This window comes from Loxodonta africana, chromosome 18 (genome assembly GCF_030014295.1).
Source record: "Loxodonta africana isolate mLoxAfr1 chromosome 18, mLoxAfr1.hap2, whole genome shotgun sequence".
Taxonomy (NCBI): Eukaryota; Metazoa; Chordata; class Mammalia; order Proboscidea; family Elephantidae; genus Loxodonta; species Loxodonta africana.
The window spans coordinates 71,069,368-71,095,026 of record NC_087359.1 but is presented as its reverse complement, the minus strand read 5'-3'; the positions used below and the strand labels follow the sequence as shown (position 1 = coordinate 71,095,026).

At 42.8% G+C, this 25,659-nt stretch overlaps 1 protein-coding gene across 3 annotated transcripts in view; it reads right to left on the bottom strand.

The window, feature by feature from the left end:
• NDEL1 (nudE neurodevelopment protein 1 like 1) overlaps positions 1-20,335 on the bottom strand; it is a 57,116-nt gene extending 36,781 nt beyond the window's left edge. For all 3 annotated transcript variants that reach the window (XM_010596604.3, XM_003416918.4, XM_023556444.2), the window contains exon 1: positions 20,206-20,335. In XM_010596604.3, coding sequence (XP_010594906.2) covers positions 20,206-20,316 — 111 coding nt within the window. In that variant the 5' untranslated portion in view covers positions 20,317-20,335. The remainder of the gene's footprint in view (positions 1-20,205) is intronic.
• Positions 20,336-25,659: the final 5,324 nt, after the last annotated feature.

Below are 25,659 nucleotides of genomic sequence, written 5' to 3'. Positions count from 1 at the left end.
ATTCTCTCTCATTTCACTCCTCTTGGGATTGGATTTATGAGGGTTTGGGACACAACAATGCTGTTGTAAGACAGGCCTCAAGGTGAGAGCAAGGTGAGACTGGGAGGCCCAGTTAGACTTTTGAGGGCAATAGACATCGAGAGGAGCAATGCAAATGGATTGTAAGAGGTGCCCAAATCAATGAAAATCATAAAAGTGATGACAGTAATGGGGTTTGTGGGAAGGATGGCACCTTGAGCTCGACTCCAAAGACAGTAGATTTGGGGGGGAAATGATTGTAATAATAAGACCAGTTCACATTTGTTGTGCAATTTATATGTACTGGCAATCCTGCCAAGCACTCGGTCTACATTATTTAATCCTCACAATGACCCTGTGAGATAAAAAAAAAAAAAAATTTTTTTTTTATAGGTACCGTTATTATCCTGCTTTAACAAATGAAGAAACTGAGACACTGCAAGATGAAGTTGTCCAAGGCGAATCAACTAGGAAGAGGAGAACTCAAGATCAAAACCCTTCCAGTCTAGATTGTCTGACTACAGAAACCACACTATCAACCACTCAAGAAGGGGGCATAACAATTACCATTTATTGGGCTAGAGCACCGTGTAAGTGCTTTACAAGCCTATGAGAGTGGAATTATTACCTCCATCTTACATATTGGAAAACTAGGGCTCACAGAGGTAAACAAGAGCTGTGGTTTAAACCCATGCAGGTCCTACTCCAGGGCCAGTGGCCTGGGGCGCACTGTGGAAGCTCTTCCAGGCTCTAGGGCTCGGCTTCCCTGGCTGAGGCTGTGCCCTGGTTGATGAGATCACATGCAGGGAGGTGATTAATGAAGGTTTTCCTGTGAACCTAGTGCCAAGACAAAGCAGTCCACTGCAACAGGAAAAAATAAATAAGTGCTGCAGCTCTTATCCCTCCCTCCTGGCCCAGGCTCTGTGAAACTCACTGAGTCACCTAGTGGCAGGCCAGGCCCTGAGAAAATACTGCTGTCATCATCCAGGCCACCACCCCTCTCACCCTGGACCCAGAACTAGTGTTTGTCAGGACTGGTGCGTTGGCCCCAGCTTAATGAATGGGCTTTGCTTAGCGGGCTCTCAGAGGTGTCAGAGGCCCTGCACAGATCCCCTTCCTCCCTGTTGGTTGATCTTTCCCCCGGAGAGGCAGGTCTAGGAGGGTGGTGGCAGAACAAGTAACGGTGAGCTCTCTTTGCCTTAACCCTGCCTCCAGTCTGCCCATCTCGGGAAAATAAAGCGGAAGTGAAGACTACAATCCAGAAATGAAACCCACTGCTGTCAGGTCAACTCTGACTCCTAGAACCCGTACGTGCCGAGTAGAACACTCCGTGGGGGTTTTCAAGGCTGTGACCCTTCGGAAGTGGATCCCCAGGACTTTATTCCAAGGCCCCACGGGGTCAGTTCAAACCACCAACCTTTTGGTTAGTAGTCAAGCCCTTAACCATTTGTGCCACGAGGGCATTTTATGAAAACTGAAGGCAGCCTCCGAGGGGAATAGAACTTACAAAATCAGCCTCGAGGAAGGTAGAAAAGGTGAGTGAGGGCTGCCCCACCCTTCTGCCTTCATAAACCATTATGGGTCCCAGTACAGGCCTTTCTTGGCTCAAGCCAATGTCAGGGTCCCTCAGAGCATGCCTGAGCACCCCAATATCTTCCCTGCCACAAGCTCTGAGACACAGGAAACAGAGGCCAGTTTCCGCCATTGGGAGCAGGGGGAGGATTTGACTAGCTGCCTTAGGAGCCCCTGGTTGTGAGCCCAAATTCTAGCTAACAAGGATGCTGGACTTCAGCCACATCACACGCTCATGACGTAACAGGCCCCCTGTGAGACAGGGCATAGTTATCTCTCTGTAGATTCAGGTGAACCAGACACCCTGCCATTATCAAAGGCTTGATTCAGCCAAATCTCTCTGTATTCCTTTGACCACTATTTCCTGCTAAGTAAGAAGAATTTTCAGCTCTCAGCTCAGGGTATAGGTCAGGCTAGGCAAGGGACCCCTAACGACTGACTGGCTGCTAATGGCCTGCTGAATAATTATATCCCCCTAAATGTCCCACTACCACCTCTACATGTCTAAAATCCAAACTGATCCTCCTTTTGCCCTACCCAAAATTCCCAAAACAATTTTCATGTTTCTGCCAGTGGTGTCATTGTTCTCCTAGAAACTGAGGCATGAAGCCTTTGTCAAAAACAAACAAAAAAAAACCTCTGTCAAAGCACCCTTAATTATCCCCTTCCCCTGCTTGCATTCACTTACATGGTCACCAAATAACCCAGGCATTTCCCAGTTTTTTCCCCCTGGAGCTCCCCATTCCAAAGTCTCCTATTTCTCTCTCTCTCCCTCCCCAAACTTTTCTCCCATAAATTTCTTCTTGGTCCAGCCCAGTGGTCTACACAGAACTATCAGAATAATCTTTCAAAAATCCCACTTTGTACATAGCATCACTCCTGGCTCCAATCTATTGCCTTTGTGTTAAAGTACAAACTATGTAGTCTGGCATCCAGGGCCTTCCCAAAGAGACTCCAACTCACTCTACAGTCTGCATCCTACAGTTCAGCCATCTGGATCCAATCAGGCTCACAAGAAACACTTAATATGCCTTAATGAAGAGGGAGGGATGTGCCAACGGTTTAGTGGCTACAACTCCAACTGCAAGACTGAGAGCACTTTCCAGAGACTGCCCCAAATCCTGAAAAAAATTCACCGTCTATACATGAAATTTTCACTGGTATGAAAGGCTGAACTTGGGTGATGTCAGGTTACAAAGGGCCTAGGATTAGGGTCATGAGCAATTATGACTTTTCTGTAGCCCAAACTTTAAACCCAATTTGAACCATTAGAATCCTGCAATCCCCAAAGCAACATCTTTTTCTTCTGTCATAAAAAAAAAATCATAACAGCTATTTTTTAATTCTAAAAAAAAAAACAGTTTGACCCTGACACGAATAAAAAGTGGTTTTATAAAGAGAAGAAAGTCTTGCATTCGTTACCCATGAGTTTAGGCACCATTCTAAGGCCTTGGGCATTTAACCGTAGAAAAAATTAATAATAATTATTTTTTATTTTTTTATAAAGGGCACACACACATCCCACCGTGAAACTTATATTCTAAAGAGGAGGACAGACGATAAGCAAATAAACAAATTTATTTCTGTCTGGTCATAATAAGTGCTATGAAGGAAGATAACCAGGGTGAGAAGATAGTGTCGTAGGGGCTATCTCTGGGCGAAAATAGAGCTGATGTTCACGGGTGTCTCAGGTTGGGTTCTCCAGAGAAGCAAACCCAGTGAAGCACATGTACACACCCACAGAGAGAGAGAGAGAGAGAGATTTATCTCAAGGAAATAGCTCACGTGGTTGTCAAGGATGGCACGTTCCGAGTCCATGGATCGGACATCAGGCTGGAGGCTTCTCCTGACTCACACAGCTGCAGGGGCTGGTGAACCCAACATTAGCAGGTAAGATGGCAGGCCACTGGCTCACAGTCTATAGATGCCAACAAATCCCAACACTGGCAGGCAATATGGCAGGCAGCTGGCTCAAGTTCCAAGAGCTGACGGTCAGATGATGACAAGCTGGAATCAGGATCCAGGGCAAGCAAGCAATATTTGCCAGAAAATCCATATTGGATGCAGGCCACACCACTGAGGAAACTCCCCTTAGAACTGATTGCCTGATCACATCAGATTACTTCATGGAGGATGACTACATCATTACATAACTGCCAAACCACTGAGAATCACGGCCTAACCAAGTTGGCACACAACCTCAACCATCACAACAGAGTTCTTTTCCTCCATAAAGTTGTTAAAATGCAGCAGAAAAATGAAATTAAATTACATAAAAATATGTACAGATGCCTTAAATTGAAAAGTTTGTTATTTTTCACTGTAATGCCTGGCATAGAGCGGGCGCTCGATAAATATTTGTTGAATGAATGACTTGCTGGGAGATCTCCTTCAGCGAACAGAGTGCCAGAGCCTACAACCAGATAATAAATTTTCCCATCCAAGATTAGGAGGAGTACCTGGGTGGTAGGAACAGTTAATGTGGTCAGCTGCTAAGTGAAAGGCTGGAGATTCAGGTCTACCCAGAGGCACCTCCAAAGGAAGATCTGGCAATCGCCTTCTGATAAATCAGCTGTTGAAAATCCTGTGGAGGACAGTTCTACTCTGACATACATGGACTCACCATGAGTTGGAATCAACTCCATGGCAACCGGTTTTTGTTTTTGCCAAGATAAGGAATGATAACCAGTCCATGCTTCATTCAAAAATCCCCATGTCCCTGACCCTTGGCCCAGACAGCCGTAAATCACCCAGTTTGGGGATCCCTGTAGCACCTAAAAGGGAAAAGAGCTATTCGCTTGTTGTCTTTATTGCATCTCAGTAACTTCTTAAGCCAATGGTGCTTACCAAATCACTCAGAGCAGCCCAACCTCCTAACCTAGGCTCCTCCATCAGAATTTGTCCCCTAAATTTCAGACTCCTCTTAGCTGTTAACAGAGAGGCAGGAATTGGGTGGAGATGCTCTTGGTTCCAGACTTCCTTCCCATTCCTTACCTTTCCATTGTGTCTCTCTGAGAATGCAGCCTGCTCCTGGCCTCAGGACCCCTCGCCAGCGAGGTGCTTCCCCCCTTCACAGGCCCCCCAGGTGTAGCTTACGGAAAGGGGGTTCTTGAGATAAGAAAAATGAGGACAACTTAGGTTGGGGCTACCACAGGCCTTCTCTTGCCCTGGTTGCTGGTCCTGGAAGGAAAGAGCCCTCACCTTTATCCAGGGGGGTAAACTGAGGTAGTAAGAGTCTCTGCTTAGCCTTTTTTCTCTTATGGTTGAAAACTGAAGTCCTGCCATGTTCCCATGAATCTCCTGCAGTCAGCATATTGACCATATGAACTCAGATTAAACATTTGGTCGTCTATGAGTTTAGTTAGGTAAGCTATGAAATATTGCATATGCCAGAGAACCCAAATGGATGGATGTTGTTGTTGTTGTGAGCAGCTGTTGAACTGGTTCCCAGCTCATGGCGACCACATGCACAGTAGACTGTCACGGGCTGGACCATTGTGATTCACACGTTTTTTACTGGCTAGTTTTCAGAAGTAGCCCCTCAGGCCTTTGTTCCTAATCCATCTTAGTCTGGAAGCTCCAGTGAAACCTGTTCAGCATCACAGCAACCCGCAAGCCTCCACTGACAGACAGGCGGTGTCTGCACGTAAGGTGCACTGGCTGGGAGCGGGTCTCCCACTGAACCACCACTGCCTCCGTTTCTGTGAATCTCTTGGAGCTTGTCATCATTTCTTCCCTGGAAGCCTATCTGAACTGTGGACTACCTACTGTTCCGGAACCACCTGCAGCCTCGTGGTCTTCCTGGCTTCCGAACCTCTGCTCCTCCCAGTTTCAGTCTTCACTGTCAGCCCTGGCTCCTACCTCGGCCCACTGCCCACACCCCAGAGTGACTGTTGCCTCTGCAGAAACGAATGGCACAACAGCTTTAATTGCTAATTTGGTTGACACCTGGCAACCCCAAGGACTGTTGACATCACACCTACATAAACAGTGTGAATGTATCTGCTCACATACCTTTATGCAAACAAGGTGGTACCTATCGTACCTACTCCCAAACCAGACCAATGAAACGACAGGGCATGGAGCACTGCTTAGCAAACTGAGCTGATTTTGTCAGGCAATTCAGCCAAATTCCCATTGCCAGGTAAACCAATGAGTCAGAGTATCAGGATTAAAAGGTAATGTATCCAGACATTCATCAAATATTTACTGAGTGCCTGGCACTGTTCTAGGACCTGAGGAGAGAGCAATTAACAAAAGAAGTTAAGTCCCTTCCTTTCTGGAGCTACAGAAAACAAAGAAACATATTAATATATCAGGCGATGATAAGTAGTACAGAGAAAAAAATTAGCCAGGACTTTTCAATATTTTGCATTTATGGTGGCATTTAGGGCAGCAGCTGTGACTTACATATCTCTAGCCTCAGTGCCTGGCATGTAGTAGGTACTTAACATTTGTTGAATGAATGAAAAATTTTCAATGAATGTTTTTAAGCTCTGAATCATTTTCTTTGCTCCTCTTTGCTGCTGCTTCTCCTCTTTTTCTTTCTTTCACCAAAGCATTTTCATAGTTTAAAACTCTCATAAAGAACTCCCCCATTAAAAAAAAATGAACAATAAGAGGCAATTGACAAAATATAAAAGTATAAGTGGCTAACAAATATATGAATCGTGTTCCACCTTGCTCCCAGTCAAAAACACTCAAAATAGAACGAAGAAGAAGGTAGTCCATACTTCACCCAACAAATTGATGAGATTTTAACCTGTTAGAGTATGACGAAGTGCTAACAAGAGCAGAGCAAAACCAGCGCTGTCATGCACAGTGCTGAGGAGAGTACTGCTTGGTGTGAGTTTTCCTGGTAAGCACTGTAGTGTCGTGTATCAAAACCTTAAAAAGGTACAACTCCTTTGGTGCTGTATCTCCACTTCTAAGAATTTACCTAAATAGAAGCGTGACTAAAGATCTTTATGGATATCATTTGCAAAGAATTTTTAAGAGCTGCTCATCATAAAGATGTTCACCAAAGCGTTGTTTAGCAAAAGTGTAGAAACAACTGAGATTAGAAAGTGGATTAAGCGGAATTATGTGATAGTCACACAACATAATAGTATACAATCATTAAAGAATGTTACAGAAGAATTTTAACAATGAAAAATGTTTTCAATATGCAGTTAAGTGAATATAGAAGTTAACTGAACAATATATACAATACGATCCCGTGTTTGTAAAATAGAAAAACATGCATTATACATAGAAAAAAGTCTGGAAAGACAGACACCAAAATGTTCACAGTGGTCATCTCTGACAGGTCACAGGTAGTTCTCTCTCTCATTCTCCCTCTCTTTCTCTCTGTCTAATCTGTTCTTCCTTTTTTTTTTCTTTTCTACACTTTTTTATTAAAAAATGTATTAAGTGTATAATTAGAAAGAAGTTTTAAAAAAATAAGAATACATTTAGCGATAAAAAGAAATGCACTAACGAGCCACAAAAAGACATGGAAGAACCTTAAAAGCATACTGCTGGGTGAAAGAAGCTGGTCTGAAAAGGCTACATACTCTATGATTCCAACCCTATGACATTCTGGAAAAGGCAAAACTACAGTGCAAGTGAGAAGATCAGTGGTTGCCAGAGGGTTGGGGGAGAGAGGGACGGCTGAATAGATGGAGTGCAAGGGATTTTTAGGACAGCGAAACTATTCTGTATGATACTGTAATGGTGGATATATGACATTATACATTTCCCAAAACCCATAGAACTGTCCCTGGGTGGTACGAATGGTTAAATGTTGGGCTCTTAACCAAAAGATTGGCTGTTCAAACTCACCCCGAGGAGCCTGGGAAGTAAGGCCTGATGACCTGCTTCCAAAAGGTCACAGCTTTGAAAACCTTATGGAGCACAGTTCTGCTCTGCGTACTGGAGGTCTCCATGAATCAGAATCAACTTGACTGTAACTAACAATAGCATAGAACTGTACAGCTGTGGTGGTGGCGTGCTGGCTAAGTGCCATGGCGACTAACCAAAAAGTCAGCAGTTTGAATCCACCAGGTGCTCCTTGGAAACTGTATGGGGCAGTTCTACTCCGTCCTATAGGGTCGCTATGAGGTAGAATCGACACGACCGCAATGGGTTTGGTTTTTGGGTTTGGTACAACACAAACAGTGAACCCTAATGTAAACAATGGTGTTTAGTTAATAATAATATACTAATATTCATTTATCAATTGTAACAAATGCACCACACTAATGCAAGATGTTGATAATAGGGGAAACTGTGTGTGGGATCGGAGAGAGGTAGATAAGAACTCTACTTTTTTTTTTTTTTTTAATTGTGATTTAGATGAAAGTTTACAGAGCAAATTAGTTTCCCATTCGATACTTTGTTCATAAAGTACTCCATGACATTCCCTGCATTCCCCACAATGTGTCACCACTCTCCCCATTCCTGCCCTGGGCTCCCTGTTTCCTTTTGTCTGTATTTCCTACCACTTCCTGCCTTTTCATCTTTACTTTTGATCAAACGTTGTCCTTTTGATCTTGTATAATTGATTGTTCGAAGGAACGTGTTCATCTCGGGTGTTATTGTTAATTTTACGGGTCTGTCTACGGTTTGGCTGGAAGCTGATCTCCGGGAACAGCTTCAGTTCCAGGTCAGAAAGGTTTCTTAGGGCCATAGTTTCAGGGGTTCCTTCAGTCTCTGTCAGACCAAAGTCTGGTCTTTTTTGTGAATTTGGTTTTCATTCTACATTTTTCTCCTGCTCTGTCTGGGACCTTCTGTTGTGCTTCCAGTCAGAGCAGTCAGTAGTGGTAGGTAGCTGGGCGCCATCTCATTCTTCCAGTCTTGGAGTCGTGTAGGCTGTGGTTCATATGCTCCATTAGTCCTTTGAACTAACTGCTCCCTTGAATCTTTGGTTTTCTTCGCTCTCCTTTGCTCCAGACAGGAAGAGACCAATAGTTGTATCTTAGATGGCCGCTCACAAGCTTTTAAAACCCCAGATGCTACTCACCAAAGTAGGCTGTAGAACATTGTCTTTAGGAACTATGTTGTGCCAATTGACATAAATGTTTCCCTACTCTATGGTCCTTCACCTTCGAGCCTAGGAAATTCATCCTGTGAGGTATTTGGTTATGTCTAAGATGTTTCCATGTCTGTCCCGCTTGTGTGCTCTATTGTCCATATTAACACACAATTATGTATGTAGAGATATCCACAACCAAAACTATATCTGCAGGTGGGTGTACTCCCATACCTCTTTAGCATACCTATCTACCTACGTATCCATTCACAGATTATTGTTTGTCAATACCATTGTTGTAGGATTGTCTCTGTTATAGTAATTACTGTGCTGTTGGTGTTATGTGCGGTTGAGTCAGTTCTGACTCATAGCGACCCTATAGGACAGAGTAGAACTGCCCCATGGGGTTTCCAAGGATCAGCTGATGGCTTCAAACTGCCAGCCTTTTAGTTAGCAGACCAGCTCTTAACTGTAGGCCACCAGGGCTTCAGTAATTACCGTAGTTGCCCTTTATTCTTGCGTTCCTTCCAGAGTCTTCCTTTGCCTTGGTTATGTTGTGCTGACTTCCCCCATATTGTGTACTGCCTTTCCCTTTGCCAATATTAATACATCTTCTATCTAGTTAGTAATTTTCCCTCCCTCTCTCTCCAGCCATGATAGCCATCAAATAAGTTTTTATTTCCTGTATGTAAGCCTCTTCTCGTTTTTTTTATAACAATGGTCTCATATAATATTTGTCCTTTTGTGATTGACTTATTTCGCTCAGCATAATGTCCTCCAAATTCATCCATATTGTGAGATATTTCTCGGATTCATCATTACTCTTTATCATTGCATAGCGCTCCACTGTGTGTATGTACCACAGTTTGTTAATCCGTTGATCTGTTGATGGACACTTAGGTTGTTGCCATCTTTTTGCTATTGTGAACAATGCTGCAGTGCCCATGGGTGTGCATATGTCTATTCATGTCACAGCTCTTGTTTCTTTAGGCTGTGTACCTAGGAGTGGAATTGCTGGATTATATGGTACTTCTATTTTTAGTTTTTTTAGGACTCTATACTTTTCGCTCAATTTTTCTGTAAACCTAAAACTGCTCTAAAAAAATTAAGTTTATTGATTTTTTTTAACATGTACAATTTTTTTGAACATTTTATTATTATTTAGGTGAAAAGTTTACACGGTAAATTAGTTTCCCACTCAACAATTTGTACATGGCTTGTTTCAAGTCTATTGATTTAAAAAAAAAAAATTAAGAATACATCCAAATTAACAAAGCAAGATAATTTCCTCAAAATTCTTTGCAAATGATTTAAGCTATTTCCTAAGCCTAATCGAGGGCACTGGGTTTTTTTGGGTTATGGCTTTAGGAAGTAGCCCTGGTGGCGCAATGGTTAAGAACTTGACGGCTACAAGAAAGGCCTCACCAGCGGCTCCTCGGGAGAAAAGACCTGGTGATCTGCTCCTGTAAAGATTACAGCCTGGGACAGAGGTGTAGCAGGGGAAGAAGCGCCCAGGGGCAGTCTCTGAGTCTGTGCCCCCCCCATCAACAGGGATGGTGTGTGAATCGCCGGCCCCCACTGCGAGGGAGGGGGTGACTCACTGGCTGGCCTCCCCTGGCGTCCCCTTGGACTTGAGCCTGGGGGGCAGATGCCCCTCTTTAATCCCCTCCCCCACTATGCTTCTTGTCTAGGAAACCCTGTGGGTAGCTCTACTCTGTCCTGTACGACAGAGCATCATGCAACAACGGCTTTAGGATCTTTTTAAAATCCAGCCTTTCAGCCAAGTCACTCCAGTAGATACAAGAGTGACCTGGGCACTCTGGTGTGGGTAAGCTTCAAGGAGCGCGTTCCCAATCAGATCCTAAAAATTCATTCCTTCTCCTCTGACTCCCTAATTAGACCAAACTGAAATGATAGGTACAATTCCCTCCTGTAAACATATATACTAGTTCAGCCATGAAAAGTGTCCACCCTACAGTCTTTTCAACTTTTATCTGCTAAACGCCTATTCACCACTGACAGCATAGCGATTTGGGGGACTTTGAAAGGTAGAAGGACCTGGAACTTCAATTTCAGCTAATCTGGAATCTAAGGGTTGTGTCTCTGTAGGTCACTTGTTTAGTGGCATCTGTCGCAATACAGGGCGAATGACACCCCAACCACTTATAATTACAAACTAATATGGTGAAATGACAGTCCATGGGATCTCGGAGGAGATTTCACACCAGTTTTCGTCAATTCCCGTGTGGTACAACACTGGTGTTGACATAGGCTTTGAAAATTACAATGAGCAGGTCTTGTGACCTTTACATGGAAAACATTTTCTGCTCAAAATTAGGAGATTAAGCTTGCTGCAGGAGTGTCCATTCCACAGGGGCCAATTTTAACTTATAAATGCAGAATTGCAGAAACGAAACACCCAGGTTGCATGTTAATCACAGTATAAGTGTCCCTTCTGTGAAAAGAAAGTAAATATAGCTATCCTTTGAAGGGGAGCAGGCCGGGCAGAAGGGAAGACATTGACTTAAGTGCTGGGGGCTGCCAAGGGGGTGCAGGGAGCCCATTCTGTAAGTACAGCTATTTAACAGTTCTCTAAAGGTGGTGTGTTAACTCTGATAAAAAGATATTAGAGACACGGCATTCTGGAAAAGGCAAAACTATAGAGACAGTAAAAAGATGAGTGGTTGCCAGGCATTCAGGAGGAGGAGGGAGGGGTGAATAAGTGCAGCACAGGGCATTTTAAGGCAGTGAAACTACTCTGCAAGATGCTGTAATGGTGACATCATGCTTTTGTCAAAACCCATAGGACTGCCCAACACAAAGAGTGAACCCAAATGTGAACTGGGGACTTTAGTTGAAAACAATGTATCAATACTGGTTCATCAGCTGTAACAAATGTTCCAAATGAATGCGAGATGTTAATAACAGGAGCAACTGTGTGCAGTGGGGTGAGGCGTTCTATGGAGCTGTCTGTATTTACTGCGCAATTTCCCTGTACACTTAAAACTGCTCTAAAAAATTAACTATATATATGTGCATGTACATATATAATATATACACATACATATGTATATATACACAAAAAGCAGTGCACAAAAAATGGCAAAGAAAATTTTCTGCCAAAAAATTTTAAGGCAATATCTATATATTTTAATAATGTTCTTTAATAGCATAGTGACAGAAGACATTTAAATTAAATTAACCTCTTTAGTAAAATAAACTCTATTTAAAAAAAAAAAAAAAACTTTTTACTTGTTTAAAAAATATATCTTAGAGGAAGCAGTGTGAAATCCAGAGGCCAAAACACATGGAGAAGGTGATCAAAGGGTGGCCCGATCTCCACCCTGAACCAAAAGACCAGCCCCACCCCTTCTCAGGGCTGACACCCTGATGTGAGAACCCAGTCACACCTCTGCTGGCTGCTATTCCCTGTCTCCACCTTAGGAATTCAAGTGCTTAGTCCTCTCAGCCAAATCAGCCCATCGCAGGTGATCTTGCGTGTTACTTCCCTTGTCTGAACCTCAGTTTCTTCATCTATAAAATAAACAGGTTGAACCAGATGATGCTGTTGATGGTTCCCATGAGTCACTGCTTCTTGGCATCCAGGTGCCAGTGCCCTCCTAGTGAGGCTGAGAGCCCTGCCTCTCCTTGACTAGTTTTCTAAGATGATGGACAATTCAGCTCTCTCCTAGAGGGATGGGGGCGGGTGGCCAGTAACAGCCTTACTCGTGCCCAGGTTTCTTTGCTATGCCCTGGAGAATCACTGAACATGCAGACTGGACCACCTTCCAGTACATCTAATGCCTGGTGTATTAGTGTCCTACGGCTGCTGTAACAAATTGCCATAACCTTGTTGTTGTTTTTAGTGGCCATCAAATTGGTTCCATCTCATAGCAACCCTTTGTACAACAGAAGGAAACACTGCCTGGTCCTACATCATCCTCACAATTGTTGCTGTGTTTGAGTCCACTGTTGCAGCCACTGTGTCAATCCATCTCGTTGAGGGTCTTCCTCTTTTTTGCTGACCCTCTACTTTACCAAACATGATGTCCTTCTCCAGGGACTGGTCCCCTCCTGATAATATGTCCAAAGTCCATAAGTCGAAGTCTCACCATCTTTCCTCCTAAGGAGCATTCTGACTACACGTCTCCCAGGACAGATTTGTTCATTCTTCTGGCAGTCCATGGTATATTCAATAGTCTTCGCCAACACCATAATTCCAATGCATCAATTCTTCTTTGGTCTTCCTTATTCATCGTCCAGCTTTCATATGCATATGAGGCAATTGAAAATACCATGGCTTGGGTCAGGCGCACCTTAGTCCTCAAGGCGACATCTTTACTTTTTAACACTTTAAAGAGGTCCTTTGAAGCAGGTTTGCCCAATGTAATACGTCTTTTGATTTCTTGACTGCTACTTCCATGGGTGTTGATTGTGGATCCAAGTAAAATGAAATCCTTGACAACTTCAATCTTTTCTCCGTTTATCATGATGTTGCTTATTGGCCCAGTTGTGAGGATTTTTGTTTTCTTTTTTTTATGTTGAGGTGCAATCCATACTGAAGGCTGTGGTCTTTGATCTTCATCAGTAAGTGCTTCAAATCCTCTTCACTTTCAGCAAGTAAGGCTGTGTCATCTGCATAACGCAGGTTGTTAATGAGTCTTCCTCCAGTCCCGATGCCCCATTCTTCTTCATGTTGTACAGCTTCTCAGGTTATTTGCTCAGCATACAGATTGAATAGGTATGGTGAGAGGATAAAACCCTGATGCACACCTTTCTGACTTTAAGCCATGCAGTATCCTCTTGTTCTATTCAAATGACTGCTTCTTGATCTATGTAAAGGTTCCTCATGAGCACAATTAAGTGTTCGGGAATTCCCATCCTTTGCAATGTTATCCATAATTTGTTATGATCCACACAATCGAATGCCTTTGTACAGTTAATAAAACACAGGTAAACATCTTTCTGGAATCCTCTGCTATCAGCCAAGATCGATCTGACGTCAGCAATGATATCCCTGGTTTCACGTCCTCTTCTGAATCCAGCTTGAATTTCTGGCAAGTGTTGGCAGGGCTGGTTAATTCTGGAAGCTCTAGGGGAGAATCCATTCCTTGTCTCTTCCAGCTTCCAAGGGCTGCCTGCATTCCTTGGCTGGTTACTCCCATCCTCCACCTTCAAAGCCAGCAGCAGAACGTCTTCCAGCCTCTCTCTCTGCCCTGCCTCCTTCTGTGCTGGTGACCCTGCTGCCCTCCTCTCATAACAGACTTGTACTCACATTGGACCTGCCCAGATCACCCAGGATAATCTCTCTATCTCAAAATCCTTAATTTAATCACATCTGCAATGTCTTTTTTACCATATGTTGTTGTTAGGTGCCATGGAGTCGATTTTCAATTTTTTTTTTTTTTTTTTAGCACCCCCAGGTGACAGTAGAACTGCCCCCACGTGGTTTTCTAGGTTCTGGTTTTTACAGGACCAGGCTGCCAGGTCTTTCTCCCGCAGAGCCAATGGAAGAGTTCAAACCGCCAGCTTTCGGTTAGCAACAGGGCATTTAACAATTGCACCACCAGGGCTCCCTTTCTACAAAATAAGGTAACGTATTCACAGGTCCTGGGTGATTAGAACATGGACAGCTTTGGGTGCTATTAGTCCGTCTATTACATCCAGGGTTCCAATTTTCATACTTTCACAGCATTTGCCATTTCTGCACATCACCTTTGAATGTTTCTTTGTGTTAAAAAGCTCTGATTTTTTTTTTTTTAATTAATGTAAATCCTACTTTAGCCTCATCCCAAGCAATCAGATGTATGAAATTATGGAGTTGATTGCTAGTCATATTTTTTCTAATATTCCTTAAAACAAATTCAGAACTATTACAATTTCAAACGTTCATGTCTCTACCACCTAACATCACTTTGTGTGCCACCAGTAGTATACAGACTGTCCTTTGGGGAACAAAGTTAGAACCCAGACTCCTGATTTTACAGAGAAAGGTAATTTGTTCAAGAACACACGCCAGCAAAGAGCAAAACTTCAGCTACACCTACAGCTTATTCCTCCCCGTCTCAGTGCTCATGAATCGGAGTCTGGAAATACGTCAACTCTTTCTTAATAGCATGCCTACCTTGGTGATTCATGTTGACTAGGGCTCAGGTCCCCTTCGGAGGCACTCATGGATATTTTCCTATAGCTTCTCCTGCCGACCAACATTCACTCATCTGACTTATCTCAGTTGAGCAGTTGCCTGTTTACTTGACCCACATCTGGACAGCGTCCAAGCCCCGGGCAAACATGAGCTGAAACAGGAGATCAGTGGCCAGTGGTGACTTTGTACTGTGTCCCTTGGCATCTGTCCCAGCTGCAGATTGAACTTTGAAACTACTTTTGAGAAGTTCTTTTCTGTCCCACAGAAGGTGGGATGATGTAATTGCTGTCTTCTTACATAACACTTGGCATGCAATGGAAATAGCTAGCATTTATTGGATGTTTCCTATGGGACAAACCCTGTGATGAATGCTTTACAAACATTCATTCACAACAACCCTGTGAAGTAGTTACTCATGTTTCCACTTTACAGATGAGAACACCCAGTCTCAGAGAGTTTAAGCAACTCCTCCAGGATCACAACACTAGGGTAACAAAGTTAATACTCACAGATCTTCAGAGACACAAAAGAACTTAGAAATCCATCTGACAAATGAAGAAGCAGGAATGGTTGAGTGACCTGCCCAAGGACACACAGTGGCAGAGTTGTGGACAGAATTCACATCTTTGACTCTCCGACCAATTTCTTTCAGATTATCTTTGTTTTAAGCGATTGTTTCTTGAATTATTTTTTCTTCAGGTGGCTGCCTGCTCTGCTTCTTTTGTCTCATCGTCCCATACATCAATCCTTCTTAATACTTCCCATCATTGTCACTCTGATGGAAAGCTAAGGAGGAATCTACAGAGAGTCCCAGAGTGAACCGTCTCAATACCTCCCTCTGACCCAGGAAAAAACACAGAAAGTGCTAGCAAATCTCCATGAGTCCATATTCATTAATTTGGAATTAGTAATCATTTAACCAGAAAAGGATTAAAGTTTACCTTTATTGTGTCCCCTAAAGAATGGGATTGCTAAGCAGATACATAGTGGAAACAAGGTTAATGGGGTCATAATTGAAAAAAGAACTTCTTGGATCAGAGGGAGGGCAGAAGGGGGCTCCTTGCTTAAGGGATACATCCTGAGCTTCTGTTATGAATGACAGAAAATTTGGAAATAGATAATGGTGATAGCTGCACGTGATGAGAACAGCTACTGTCAGTGAGTTGCACATATGAAGAACGTTGAAAGAACAAATGTTTTGTTACATATGAATTTACAATTCAAAATAATGATTTGCTAATAAGGGTTTATAATAAACATTTTAATCCAGTAAGAACCTAAATGTCTACCAATAGAGGATGAGCTAAATAAATTGTAGTATATCCACACAAAGGAATACCATGCAGCCGCTAAAGATGATGTCAGAGTATGTAATGATATGAGGACCAGTTCTGATTTAGTAAATTGAAAACCTGGATACAAAATAAAACTATTCCACTTTTATTTTTATAAATATATACTCACACAAAAAAAAAAAAGGTTGAAAAGATATAAAGGGTAGCTATCGCTGGGTGGTTTTATCTTCTTTTTTGTGTTTATTTGTAGTCTCCAAGTTTCCTACAATGAACATCAATTACATTTGTAATCCAAGGGGAGAAAAGACAAAAAATTTTAGATGTACTCATTAAGAACTGCTGTTTTCTGAAGGCTGTGCTCGAGACCACATATACAAGAAATTAGGGAATTGATTATAGACCTCTTTACAGAGCTGGCTAGGCATTAACCTTTTAACAATTATTCTACCCCTGTAGTTAAGAGCTTGGCTGCTAACCAAAAGGTCAGCAGTTCAAACCCACCAGCTGCTCCTTGGAAACCCTATGCAGCAGTTCTACTCTGTCCTACAGGGTCGCTATGAGTCGGAATCAACTTGACGGCCACAAGTCTGGTTTTGGGTAGAAAAATGGGCCTTGGAAATAAACAGGTTCACAGAACAAATATAAAAGGCCAATAAACATGTAAGAAGATCCTCAACCATATCATTAATAACTAAAGAATGTGAATTAAAAGTATAATGAAACATCATTTTTTGCTTAACAGATTAGCAAGGTTCAAAACAAGTGACACTGCGCAGTGTTGGTGAAACATGAGGAAACAGACTCTGTCATACAAGTTTGGCAGGAGTGAAAATGCTACCACCATCTCAGTTAACACAATAGATTAAATACATGTATCTCCACTTCCTCCTGAAACCCTACAAGAAAGACAGAAAAAGAATTTTAAAAGGTATAAACCCAAGGATAGAGTACAGGAGACGAGACAACCATGGAGAAGAGATGTCAACAAAATCTCAGAAGACAGAAAGTAGATTGATGAGTGATAGCTGGTGGAGGAGATCAGAGAAGGCTGAAAACAAAATGGCAACCAGAAGAAGCAGTGTCATGCCTCTGAACCCTAAAAAGGAGACTTGAAGGTACTAGCCACGTCAGAAGGCAGGGTGGGGTGGGGCTAAAAACAGGAAGCTCAGTTGAAAGTCAGATGTGTTTACAAAGCAGATAGGGACTTACTTTACAGCCAAAATAATCGGCAAGCAAAGGCAATTACCCCTGTCCCAGTCCAGAAAGCACATCCTGGAGAAACTCCAGAACCCCAGAGGTAAAGAGAAAATCCTAAAAACTTCCATAGAGATAAAACCAGGCCATATACAAAGGATTAGGAATCAGAATAGACTTCTCAAAAATAAACTAGAAACTCACAAAGACAATGGAGCATTGCTTTTAAAATTCTGAGAGAAATTAAAACATAAAATAATACTTGTGAAGAGTTTGTTTCTTAGTTCAAGCAGATACATGAGACCAAATAAGCAGGTCCTGTCCAGAGGCAGGATGAGAAGGCAGGAAGGGACAGGAACTCGTTGAATAGACACAAGAAACCCAGGATGGAAAGGGGGAGCATGCTGTCACATTATAGGGATTGCAACTGATGTCACATAGCAATACACATATAAATTTTTGTATGAGAAATTAACTGGAGTTGTAAACTTTCACCTAAAGCACAATAAGAAAAATGAGAGGGTAAGCCCAAAGGTCCCACAGTCAAATGACAGGAGTTCCAGAAAAACAGAACAGAGACAATAAAGGGAAAGAAATTATTTTTTAAATACGAATAACCAAGAACTTTTCCCAGAATTGAATGACATGAGTATCTATATTGAAAAGGTCTCCCAAGTGTCCAGCACAATGAATGACAAAACACACACGCAAAGTACGCCCTGATAAAATTCCAGAGCCCCAGAAATGAAGAGAAAATCCTAAAAACCACCATTGAGATAAAATCCAGGCCACATATGAAGGATTAGGAATCAGAACAGACTTCTCAAAAATAGACTAGAAGCTTAAAGACAATGGAGCATTGCCTTTAAAATTCTGAGAGAAAATTTATTTCCAACTCAGTATTCTAAACCTTAGCTAGACTCTTAAACAAGTATAAGAATAGAATAAAGGCATTTTTTTCAGTCAGAATCTGAAAAAAATTACCTCCTATGTATTGGAAGATGTGTGACACCAAAATGAGGTAGTAAATGAAGAGGAAAATGTAGGATGCAGAGCGCAGAAGATTCTAGGACAATGCTAAGGGATGTCCCAGGACAACACTATGCAGTAGGCCTAGAGAACAACCAATTCAGATTAGAGCAATAGCATGAGGCTTCAGGAAGGTGTCTGTAAGGAATTTTTTAAAAAAGGAAAAAATATAGAAACTGATAGATCTGATCATATTGAGAGCCATCAGTGATATATACATATGTAAAGACTAAGCAAATGAAAAACTGAGGCAATTATCAACTCCAGGGAAAACAAAGAGTTGTCAAAGAAAGGAAACAATAATAATATACTATATAACTCAGAAGATAACTTTTACATAGTCATAACAACATACATAATGTAAATGTGAATATCGATTTAACCAAAATTTGTGATATAAATATATTAAAAGGATAGAGAAGCAATAATGTGGAGATAGGGTGGAGTAAGAGTGCTATATTCATAGGTTTCATAATAAGAAGTCAATAAATTATTAATGAAAGATAATGACTAAAATAAAAAAATAGCCATATAGGCAACTCACCTGGAAATAGAAGTAACTATAAGAATTGAAAGTGTTTCTCTCTGGTAGGGAGAACGTTGAAGAGGGGAGATAGGGCAAGGAATAGCTATTTTTCATTGAAAGCTTTGTGTTGCTTTAATAAAAGTAGATACTAAATTTTAAATAATAAAATAGTATGACTTTTCCTAGGGGAATCCAGACAAATGAATCAAAACTATAAATGAACATATAACCTTTCATCCAGCAATTCAAGTTCTAAGAATTTATTCTAAGGAAATAATGGAACTAGTGCAAAGATATAAAGTAAAGCAGATGGTCAGTGAAAACAGAAAACCCTCAGTCAGATGGATTGACACAATACCCGTAACAATCATACCAACATTCGTAAAGATGGCGCGGGACCGGGCAGCATTTCATTCTGTTACTTGTAATGTCTCCGTGAGTCAGTGCAGACTTGACGACAACTAACAATTCACTACAGCATTGTTTATTATTATAGCAACAAGTTGAAATGATTAAATACCCATCAATAGATAGCAGACTGATTTAATAATCCATGGTACAGCCACACAATGGAACAAAACACAGCTGTTAAGAAGGACAAGGTAAATGCCCATGAATTAACATGAGATGATATTCAAGAGATATTATTAAGTGGAAAAAGGTTTCAGGACAGTAAGTAAACTTAGACATAAAAAAAAAAAAAACTAGTTCTAAAAGTGTAGAAGTCTATGCACCAATGTATTAATAGCAGCAATCTCTGGGGATGGGATTATGTGACGATTTTCATTTTCTCTGCATTGTTTGATTTTTTCCAGCTGTCATATATTACCAGGAAAAAATACGCCTAGTTCCATTTAGAAAATAAAAGTAACCCCAAACCCTGAAGAATACAATCCTAAAGTTCATGAAACACTTTCACAATCATTGCCCCACTTCAGTATCACAGAAAATAGGGACATTTTGCCATTTTGTAGAGGAGAAACCAGGCTCAGTGGAGAAGCCCCTAATGTGGTCAGCTCAGTTCTATTTCAGTGCGTCACACTGAAGGTGTCCAGTCAGCACCAGATAAACCTGTCTCAACACACGGAGCTCCCTCTGCAATCCAGAAAAGCACTACCTGGCCGGTCCAGGAAACAGAAAACCAAAGCAAGGGGATCCGAATCTTAGGGAGATGTGGGCAGACCAGGTGGTTTCAGAATGCCACCAAAGCAAACCCCTTGTTTCACCCCCACGAGGACATAACTAACATCGCAGGGCAAAAACTAACCTCAGCCTTCGACCATCCCACCCCCACAAAAGCAGAGGGGGTCCTCAGACCACCAGGAGCCTCCTTCCCTGGTGTCTCTTAGGCTGGCCTTCACCTGGCCCAGAACTTCTCCAATGAGACCTCCCACTCCCCATCATCCCAGTGTACCTGGTTCTGTGTCCCAGGCGTCCGCTGATTGCATCGACGGCAGCACACAGGGGCCCACCCTGGACCAGATAAAACAAAGTAGCAGTCAACAGGAAGGGTGAAGATCACCATCTGACAAAAGAGGCGCAAGAACAGGAAGTGGGTTACGACCAGGAAGACTGGGGCCACCCTGCCATCTAGAAGCGAGGCAACCCTGTCAGACTTATTGCTCAGCTGAGGTTGAGCAAGTCTTCAGTGTTTGGGGAGGAAAAAAAAAAAGCCCTAACTCCTTAGCCGGTGTCCTTGGGTGGTGCAAACGGTTAACACACTCAGCTGCTAACAGAAAGGTTGGAGGTTCAAGTCCCCCCAGAGGCGCATGAATCTATTCCCAAAAAATCAGCTGTTGATAACTCTGTGGAGGTATCTCTACTCTGACACATATGGGGTCGCCATGAGTTCAGATTGACTCAATGGCAACTGGTGTGTGTGTGAACTTCTTAGCCAGGCCTTCAAGGTCCCCTGTTTCCACTGCAGGCATGTAGCCCACTGCTCTTCTAGACAAATGTTCTGTCCTCTCCCCATCCCACCCCCACTTTCCTGCTTCTGTCCCTGTATTTGGAGGGTGCAGGCAAGGGGAAGAAAAAAAGCTTATTGAGGGTAATTGATAAGCAGACATCACCCTTGTTTTTATCCCCAAGGGGGCCCAGCTCAGAACTAGGCATAGTACATGATGTGGTACATAACAGCATGAACTTCAAGTCAGATAGACTTGACCTGCCGCTTTTAGTTGTGAGACCAAGAGCAAGCTGCTTGCCATCCCTGAGTCTCATTTTCCCCGTCTATAAAATGGAGATAATACCAGATGATACCTCTTAGCATTGTTGTAGGACTTAAATGAGAAAATGTGTGTAATTGGCTTGGTACAGATCCAATTAGTCCCTTTTAGCTGTTAGTGGTTGTCCCCTGCCTTTCCAAATCCGACCCACTTTTAAGTCTTTACCAGATCAGAAAACTTTAGCCTGAAGTCACCTAACACTTCTCACCTCTCCAAAAACTGTAGGTTTCATCTGTTAATTAGTCTCATCCTGGTAGCATAGTGATTAAAGCACTCGGTTCCTAACCAAAAGGTCTTCGGTTTGAACCCACCACCAGGTCCATAGGAGAAAGATGTGGCAGTCTGTTTCTGCAAAGATTTACAGCCTTGGAAACCCTATGGAGCAGTTCTGCTCTGTCCTATAGTGTCTCTGTGAGTCAGAATTGACTCAATGGCAGTGGGTTTAGCTTTAGAGAAGAAGCACCATTGTTAAGAGCTGCTACCGAGGTCCTTCATTGATCATTACTTTGCCATGATGATGTTTTTTTCTCCCCAAGATCACTCTGTGAGGGTAGGGACTGCACAGGTTTCCCTCTGTGTCCCCAGGAGCCTCCAGCAGAGCACCGGAAGTTAGTCCATAAATATCCGTGGACTTTAGAGATAGTAAGGGAACAAAGCACGCAGGTAAACTCAGCTGCGGAAGCCATGGGGCTGATGTTTTGCACGCTGTGCAAATGCTTTGCATGAGGGCAGTGCCAGGGCCAGAGAACCCTTAGTTGTTCTCAGCTGCTCTGAAAATTCCCTAATACCCACAGGGATGTGGAATGCGGGAGTGTGCTAAAAGCCACAGCTCTATCTGCCTGGAAGTCCTGCTCCCACCCATCCCACACATCTCTAGAAGGAAGCTTGCTGAGCCTGCAGCATCCTTACCCAGTTTCCCTTGAGTAGATTCCTACTCATGGCAACCCCATGTGTCCCCAAGGAGAACTGTACTCCATAAGGTTTTCAATGGCAGATTTTTAGGAAGAAGATTGTCCAGTCTTTCTTCTGAGGTATTTCTGGATGGGCTCAAACCTCCAAACTTTTGGTTAGCAGCCCAGTGCATTACCTATTTGCACCACCCAGGGACTCCATAGCATCCTTACATCTCCCTTGAAAGCAGCCCTGAGGTTAGCCACCTGCTGATAGGAGACCTATCCTCCTGGTTCTCTGTCCTCACCTTCCTGACCCTCTTCTTAGACTATGGACATTCTGATAGCTAGGATGGCACCCTCTTCTCTCTCTCTCTCTTTTTTTTTTTTAAAAATTGTGGTGAAAACATACACCCCAAAATGTCCACCAAAACAACAACTTCCACATTTGCAACTCGGTGACACTGATTACATTTTTCATGTTCTGCCACTGTTATCGCTATCCTCATCCAAAACATTCCACCATCATTAACATAAATTCATTGCCCCCTGTCTTAGTTATCTAGCACTGCTACAACAGAAACACCCCAAGTGGATGACTTTAAACAGAAATCTGCTTTCTCGCAGTTAAGGAAGCTAGCAGTCCAAGTTCAGGTCACCAGCTCCAGGGGAAGGCTTTCCCTCTGTGTCGGCTCAGTGGAAAGATCCTTGTCACTTTTCAGTTTCTCTTTCTTTGCTTCTTGGAGATCTCATATGGCATGGCGTCTGTCTTCCTCCATCTGTGCTCGCCTGCCTAGTTGCTTGCTCAATCTGCTCTTTCATATCTCAGGACATTGAATTAAGACACATCCTATACTAATACTTTCTCCTTAACATAACAAAGAAAACTCATTCCCAAATGGAACTATATCCACAAGTATGTTGTTGTTGTTAGTTGCTGTCCAGTCAGTTCGGACTCATAGCGACCCTGTGTACAACAGAACAAAACACTGCCTGGTCCTGTGTTATCTTCACAATCGTTGTTATGCTTGAGTCCATTATCGCAACCACTGTGTCAATCCATCTCACTGGAGGTCTTCCTCTATTTCGCTGACCCACTACGTTACCAAGCATGATGCCCTTCTGCAGGGACTGTTCCCTCCTGATAACATGTCCAAAGTATGTGAGATCCTTGCTTCTAAGGAGCGTTCTGATTGTACTTCTTCCAGCACAGATTTGTTCACTCTTTTGGCAGTCCATGGTATATTCAATATTCTTTGCCACAAGCATACGGATTAGAATTTACAGCATATATTTTGAGGGATGCAACTCAACCCATAACAGCCCCCAAAACAAAAACTCCCTCTTTCCCCTTAGTAACCATTAATAATCTTTGGTTTCTAGATATCTGCTTATTTCATATAAATGAGATTAGGTACAATTTGTCCTTTTGCAGCTGACTTATTTGGTTCAGGATAACATTTTCAAAGGTTCATCCATGTTGTGGCATACGTCAGAACTTCCTCTCTCTTTATGGCTGCGTAATAGTCCTTTGTACGTATACTATCACATTTTGCTTATCCATTCACCTGTTGATGTCCCTTTCTGTTGTTTCCACCTTTTGGTAACTGCGAAAAGTGTTACAATGAACACTGGTGTGCAGGTTTTTGTTTGCATTCCTGCCTTCACTTCTTCTGGATACATACTTAGGACTGGGATTGCTGGGTTACGTGGTAATTCTACGCTCAGCTTTTTGAGGAACCACCAAACTGTTTTTTCACAGTGGTTGCACAATTTTACATTCCCACCAACAATAGATGAGGGTTCCAGTTTCTCCACAACCTTGTCAACACTTCTTGTTTTCCTTTTTTTTTTTCTAATGAGGGTGAGATGAAATCCATTATGGTTTTGATTTGCATTTCCCTAGTGGCTAATGATGTCGAGCATCTTTTCATGTGCTTGTTGATCGTTTAGAAACCCTGGTGGCATAGTGGTTAAGAGCTACGGCTGCTAACCAAAAGGTCAGCAGTTTGAATCCACCAGGTGCTCTTTGGAAACCCTACGGGGCAGTTCTACTCTGTCCTGTAGGGTCACTATGAGTCGGAATTGACTTGACGGCAATGGGTTTTTTGTGGGGGTTGATCTTTTGAATATCCTCTTTAGTGAACTGTCTGTTCAAGTTCTTTGCCCATTTTTTTATTGGGTTGCTTGACTTTTTGTTGTTAAGTTGTAGCAGTTTTACATACATTTTGGATGTTTGGCCAAGATGGAAACTGAGCCCTGGTGGCAGAGTGGTTAAGCACCTGACTGCTAACTGAAAGGTCAGCAGTTTGAATCCACAAGTGGCTCCACAGGAGAAAGATGTGGCAGTCTGTTTCTGTAAAGATTATTGCTTTGGAAGGCCTATGGGGCAGTTCCACTCTGTCCTGTAGTATAGGGTCGCTATGAGTCAGAATCAACTAGACAGCAATGGGTTTGGTTTTTAGGCTAAGATGAAATCTTCTTAAGAATGGCCTCACAATCTTATGCCCTTTGACTTACATCCCACCAGCCTGCCCACCTAATTCCATTACATCCCACCGGCCTGCCCACCTAATTCCATGCTTCTCCTGGTGTACCCCATGCCTCGTTGAGGCTTACTATGTGCCAAGTACCAAACCAAGTATTTAAGTACAATATCCTGCTTTAATCCTCAACCCTACCAGGCAGAGGCTGTAACCATTTTACAGACGAGGAAGCTGAAGCCCAAACAGGTCACGCAACTTGTCCAGTCACACAGTAAGAGGACTCACGCTCTAACTTGTGTTGCAGACATTTCCGTGAGGTTTCATTTACTCTGGGAGGCTGTAAAATCTTTGAGGGCACAGGCCGTGTTTACGTCTCTCCCACCTCACATGGGGCACGGGACCTTGCAAGGTCAGCATGTTCTAAATTTTAAAGCCACTGAATGTGAGTGTCACCAGGGAGCTTGCTAGAATTGCAGACTCACAGGCCCCACCCCAGTGCAACTGAGGCGGAATCTGCACCATCACAAGGTCCCCTGTGATTTTTTGCTCATCAAAGTTTGAGATCTCACTGGCCTGGATTCAGTTGAACGAGTGGTGCTATACGGGCACCCGCAGGGAGAGCAAGTGTTAAAAAAAGAAAACCCACAAGACTTGTAGTCTTGGGGATTTCACCTCTTGAGAAAGCACCGAGCCTAAAAGTTAGGGCTGACTCACTCAGTTTCCTAAGTTCCCTAAGTTTCCTAAGCAAGATCTTGGCAGCAGAGTCTGGAGAGCAATGAGATGTCTTTAGAGCGCCACCTGCTGGATTTGATTAGGTATGCCTCATGTGTCTCTACTGGCATCCCCTCCCCCAGCTGCCACTCACCCCTGCAGCTGGCTGAGCCTTCTCTGGGGGTTTCCTGCGGTTCTTTCCAGCCAGGTTTATTTCTGCTCCTTCTTTGGCCTTCCATATTCACCATTCACCATTCCCGTCACTGGCTCAAGTAACTACTTACACTCGGGGCAGATTATCCAATAGGCAAGGTAAGCACAGTGCTTACCTTGCTTACTAGATCACCTGTAGTGAACAATTTCATAGTTTCGTTTTTTTTTTTTTTTTTTTTACCACACCAAAGATTCTGCTTCTAAGTATGGCTGGCATCTGTCTCCCTCCCTACCCCGCAGCACCTTCCTACAGAATCAAAGCCTTTTTTCAAATTTACGATCCCTGACGGGGACAGATGGCCCAGAAAGCAAGGCAAGCACGGGTTTACTTGCGCATACT